At 40.4% G+C, this 6,000-nt stretch overlaps 1 protein-coding gene across 1 annotated transcript in view; it reads left to right on the forward strand.

The window, feature by feature from the left end:
• The window catches only part of LOC128044661 (guanylate-binding protein 4-like), a 42,028-nt gene extending 37,533 nt beyond the window's left edge, over window positions 1-4,495 (forward strand). Inside the window, exon 10 of the mRNA XM_052637020.1 lies at window positions 4,310-4,495. Coding sequence (XP_052492980.1) covers window positions 4,310-4,495 — 186 coding nt within the window. The remainder of the gene's footprint in view (window positions 1-4,309) is intronic.
• Window positions 4,496-6,000: the final 1,505 nt, after the last annotated feature.

Below are 6,000 nucleotides of genomic sequence, written 5' to 3' on the forward strand. Positions count from 1 at the left end.
AACATTCAGAAAACAAAGATCATGGCAAATAGATGGTGGAACAGTGGAAACAGTGGCTGACTTTATTTTTCTGGGCTCCAAAATCACTGGAGATGGTGATTGCAGCCACGAAATTAAAAGACACTTACTCCTTGGAAGGAAAGTTATGACCAACCTAGATAGCATATTCAAAAGCAGAGACATTACTTTGCCAACAAAGGTCTGTCTAGTCAAGACTATGGTTTTTTCAGTGGTCACGTATGGATGTGAGAGTTGGACTGTGGAGAAAGCTGAGCACCAAGGAATTGATGCTTTTGAACTGTGTTGTTGGAGAAGACTCTTGAGAGTCCCTTGGACTGCAAGGAGATCCAACCAGTCCATCCTAAAGGAAATCAGTCCTGGATGTTCATTTCAGGACTGATGTTGAAGCTGAAACTCCAATACTTTAGCCACCTGATGTGAACAGCTGACTCATTTGAAAAGACCCTGATGCTGGGAAAGATTGAGGGCAGGAGAAGAAGGGGACGACAGAGGATGAGATAGTTGGATGGCATCACTGACTCAATGGACATGGGTTTGGGTGGACTCCGGGAGTTGGTGATGGACAGGGAGGCCTGGCATGCTGCAGTTCATGGGGTTGCAAAGAGTCAGACATGACTGAGCGACTGAACTGAACTGAACTGAGAGTCGGATGGATAAAATGCTAGTTTCTCAGTAATAAAGGGACAGAACTTCAACCTTAAGTCAGATCCCAGAGAGAAATCCAAAGACATATGTTTCATGTAAACATCAAAGAGATGTGGATCATGCTGAAAACTCATCTCTGTAAGACTCAGCACCTTCTGTAGTGTTAGGGTTTGGAAGGGAAAATAACATGGCCCAGGCTCCTGAACTGCTGTTTGTGGTGATTACAGTGTCATATTTACCCCATCATGAATAGGACTTTGGTCTTAAGAGTCGTTAGAATTTTTGGTACAACCATCAGAGACGGGGAATAGTTCCATCCGCTCTTGAAGATTGTGCCTGGTATAATATATGGGATGCTGAAAGCTCTAAAATCTGCTGTATTTGTTTCCAGATCTGTCTGATTCATTTTATACACGTAGAGTAAATATATTCTTGGTTCAAACCTAGAGTTTGATAGTCAGTGTCCTAAAGAGGGTCAGCAGATCTCATTATTTGTGACATAAGTGTGGTCGTTTTATCTCAGGGGAACTCAGAAATATTCAGAATTCACCTACATTCCCTCTCAGAGTGCATTTTTAGGGCTGGAACACATTACTGGTATAGCTTTAAGGCCTGACTGAGGCACAGATCCTCCCTGCCCAGGGAGATGGTGTAGAGCTTGGGTCCGCAGCCCACAGGCACAGACTGCTACCAGTCTGTGGCCTATTAGCAACTGGGCCACACAGCAGGAGGTGAGTGATAAGCAAGTGAGCAAAGCCTCATCTGTATTTACAGCCACTACCCATCACTCACGTTACTGCCTGAACTCTGCCTCCTGTCAGATCAGTGGCGGCATTAGACTCTCAGAAGAGCCTGAACCCTACTGTGAACGGTGCATGCGAAGGATGTAGGTTGCATGTTCCTCATGAGAATCTAATGCCTGATGATCTGAACTGGAGCTGAGGCAGTGATGCTGGGGAGTTACTGCAAATTCAGATTATCATTAGCAGAGAGGTTTGACTGCACAGAGCCATCATAAATCAATTGCTGGCAGACATATCAAAACCCTATCAGTGAGTGAAAGTGAAAGGAAAGTGAAGTCGCTCAGTCGTGTCCAACTCTTAGCGACCCCATGGATTGCAGCCTACCAGGCTCCTCCGTCCATGGGATTTTCCAGGGAAGAGTACTGGAGTGGGTTGCCATTGCCTTCTCCATTGCCTATCGGTGAGTGGCAAGTGACAATTAAGCTGCATCTAGTGGCAGGTTCTATACTGGCAAGTGAGTTGATGTACTTCAATTGTACATCTGGTTGCAGGTTTCAAGTAAGAGTCCAACACTTATTTTAGTCCATACATGGCCCATTGATTATTTTAATTGTCACTTCTGTCCCCGCCTCTTTTCCACAATGCTCGCTTGTCTCAGTCACAGTTTTGGTGAGCTCACAAGCTAAGCCTAGCCAAAATAAATTTAAAAAAAAAAAAAAAAGGTCACTGGAGAGCTTCCTTGAAAAGGGGGAAAGACCCAATGATGAGACAGCAAAAGACTCTAAGACTGCCAACAAAATGAAAGTTGCATTTAAAAGAAAATACCAAAAGTCCTACTTAACTTACAGGTCCATTGCAATAGGTGGTTCATATTCTCCAACCCACTTTGCATAATATGTGGTGACCAGCTACACATCAAAGCCATGAAACCTTCAAAACTGATTCACCACATAGAAACCAAGCCCTCTGTATTAAAGGACACGCTTTTGCAGTTTTTCAAAAGAAAAAAATGTGAACAAGAGGAACAGAAGCAATTATTGAAGGCCACCACTTCATCAAACGTGTCTGCACTGGAAGCATCGTTCTTAGTGGCTAACCACATGCTAGAGCTAAGAAGAGTTGGTGAGGAGTTGATGTTGCCAACTGCCAAGGACATTTGTCAGGAACTTTTAGGAGAGGCTGAAGTTCAGAAGGTGGCACGTGTTCCTCTTCCGGCTAGCACTATAACTAGATGAATTGATGAAATAGCAGAGGACATTGAGGCACAATTGTTAGAGGTTAACGAGTCACGGTGGTATGCAATCCAGGCTGACAAGTCTATGAATGTTGGCAACAAAGCAACAATCTTGTTTTTGAGGAATCTATTTCTCAGAGGATGTGCATGCGGATATGTTATGTGCAGTTGTGCTGCCAACCAACGCCACAACGACAGAACTATTCAAGTCTTTGAATGATTACATATCAGGACACCTGAATCGGGCATTTGTGTTGGTACGTGCATGGACGGAGTGGCTGCCATGACTGAATGGCTTTCTTGATTCACTATTCAGGTCAAAGAGCTCACTTCTGAATGTGAGTCTACCCACTGTGTTATCCTTAGAGAAATGCTGACTAGATGAAAAATATCACCTGAATGTAACATTTTGCACGATCTGATTAAAATTGTCAACCACATTAAAGTATCTGCCCTTAGCTCATGTCTGTTTGCCCAGCTCTGTGAGGAAACAGATGCAGAGCACACACATCTCCTCTTATACACAAAAGTGGGATAGCTTTCTAAAGGTAGGTCCCTGGCCAGAGTTTTTGAGTTAAGAGAGCCACTCCAGAGATTCCTTTCAGAAAGACAGTCACCACTGGCAGCACATTTCAGTGACACAGAATGGGTTGTGACTCAAACTTGCTTCCTTGTGTAACATATTCAACAAACTCAATCTGTCAAATTCATGGGAGAATGACAACTGTGTTCAAGTCAGCAGATACAATGGCTGCATTCAAAGGCAAACTGTAAGTATGTAGATGATGAATGAACACCGGGATTTTTGACATGTTTCAAACATTAGCAGAGATTTTGAAAAAGACTAAGCCAGGGCCTCTTTCTCCCAACTGGTGTGTGAACACCTATCTCAGCTTTCAAAAGAGTTTGAACATCACTTCCCAAACACAAAAGACCCCTAAACTGGAAAGGAAAGGATCCGAGAGCCATTTGTGAATAAACCAAATGAATCAACTTTATCCGTGCTAGAACAGGATGAATTTGCATGAAATCCCAAACGACAGTGGCCTTAAAAGTATGTTTGAGACAGCTTCAAATGTCAAATACTTTCCAGGTTAACGTCAATGTGAAATATCCCGAGGTTGCCACAAAAGCACTGAAAAGCCTGCTTCCATTTCAACATCCTGTCTTCATGAAGCAGGGTTTTTTGCAGTAACAGCAACTGAAATGAGATTACCTAGTAGACTGGACATAAGCAACACACTTCAGGATCACTGTCTCCCATCCCCTCAGACGCAACCATCTAGTTGCAGGAAAACAAGCCTGGGGCTCCCTCTGATTCTGCTTTATAATATAATAAGAATAGCGTGCACATAAATAAAATATGCTTGAATCATCCTGAAACCATTCCCCCCTACTCTGGTCTGTGGAAAAACTGTCTTCCACAAAATTGGTTCCTGGTGCCTAAAATGTTGGGGTCACTGGTATAGGTCAATCCTGGGAAGCTATAAATTCTGAATACTCTTTCTACCCACCCACATCCAAACATTTAGAAATATTGGACAAACTCATCAAAAAGCATCTAAGGCCATACAGAAATAGACACAGGTGCTGAGCTCCTGTAGTTGTTAGATATAAAATTCTGATAGTTGGATATTTTCAACAGGACACTGTCTTCTTTTTACAGATACAGGAAGAAATGCTTACTGAAGGATTTAAAAGGAAAGCCAATGAATTACATAAAGAGATACATCAACTACAAAAGGAAATCGAAAGAATTAAAGATGATAGGCTCGTTGAAAGTTTAAGGATGGTGGCACAAATTGGCCTTATATTAGTGGCCTCACGATCTAGATTTTTAAACCGTGTATAGATATGATGAATCTCAGGTGAGTTGTTAAATGAGCTGACAATTCCTGTTAAGTACATGAAAAAAAAAAAAAAAACCTTCATGCAAGGGTGGCTAAACCTTGAAGTATATGTCACAGTAGTTTCAATCAAGAAAAGTTTAAAAATAAGAAGTTCTTACCAAAGAATCAGGGCCTGATATCCAAATATCTACATAAGTTTGATTGACTTGGCAGATTTAAAGAAATGGAAAATGAGTTAAAAGATAATGATTGATTCATAGCAAAGTTTTAAGCAAAGCATAAATAGAAGGGACAGTCACCTACGATATAGACACAGAGAGAGTTTCTTTAGACTCGATCTAACAAGCCCTCATAAATCAGCAAGGAAAGGGCAACAACCACATTTTTTAAATGGGTAAACATATAAGAAGATAATTAAAATGTTTGACTTTGCTGATTATAAAAGATATGCAAAGTATAATTAGGAGATAACTGTGTCACTCTCAGTGGGCCAAGAAGTATAGTTTTGACAGGACACTGGCAAGGGTTACAGGAAATTGGCAGCCTGATATTTGCTAGGAAGAGTGCAGATTGTTACAGATGTATACCAAAATTTAAATGTAAATACTGTTGATTCAGCAAGTTCTCACTTAGGGATTGATCTTAAACATTTATGAACCCAAGCTGAATATGGAATGTATGGTGGTACATTTATTGAAGGATTGTAATTCCAAAAGACTGGAAACATCTTCAAAGTTCCCTTATCACATGCTAGTGAGGTAAATCCTGAGATGCAATTACCCAGGAATGCTCTATATCACTAAAGTGAAAAGGGAAACTCTATTTGTGGTAATGTGAGAAAATCTCCAAGATGTATCATAAGTAAAAAAATAAAATAAAAATAAAGATGCCGAAAGTGTGTGAGTTGCATTACTGATTTAAAACATAATCAATATATGAATATATTATCTTCTATCTCTGGAAATACGAAAGAAATTGGTATCCATGAGCAAAATAGGAATGGACCTGCATATTTGAGACCAAAAATAACATGACATATTCTTCTGTGGGTTTTATATTTTGTATGATTTATCAGCTATTCAAACATAAATAGAATTATTAACATTAAATAAGAAATAATAATACATGGGATGGAATAGTTCTTATGACAAGATGCAAGTGTTGAATACTGTGAGAAATAAAAAGTCAACTCCACAGGAGGAATCTACTTATTAGAGCAGGAAGCACAAAGCACCAGATGTGTATCATACTGTTGTTGTCATTAAGGTTTTGAACTTCTAGTCCCTAAGTTATTTTTAGGTATAATATCTGCTGGAATGTTATGACCTCCTAATTCCTGCTACACCTTATGAAGACAGTGTGTTCAAAGAAGAGGTTTTCTTCAATTTCAACACAACATTTAAGAATCTTTCTCAGCTGTCTAATGCTAGACCTTGTGCTTAAAATTAACTGGGCATGGTGTCCCTTCTCTGTGCCCCCATTGTACCATGTTTCACTCAGAGCACAG

The sequence above is a fragment of the Budorcas taxicolor genome, chromosome 3 (genome assembly GCF_023091745.1).
Source record: "Budorcas taxicolor isolate Tak-1 chromosome 3, Takin1.1, whole genome shotgun sequence".
Classification (NCBI taxonomy): domain Eukaryota; kingdom Metazoa; phylum Chordata; class Mammalia; order Artiodactyla; family Bovidae; genus Budorcas; species Budorcas taxicolor.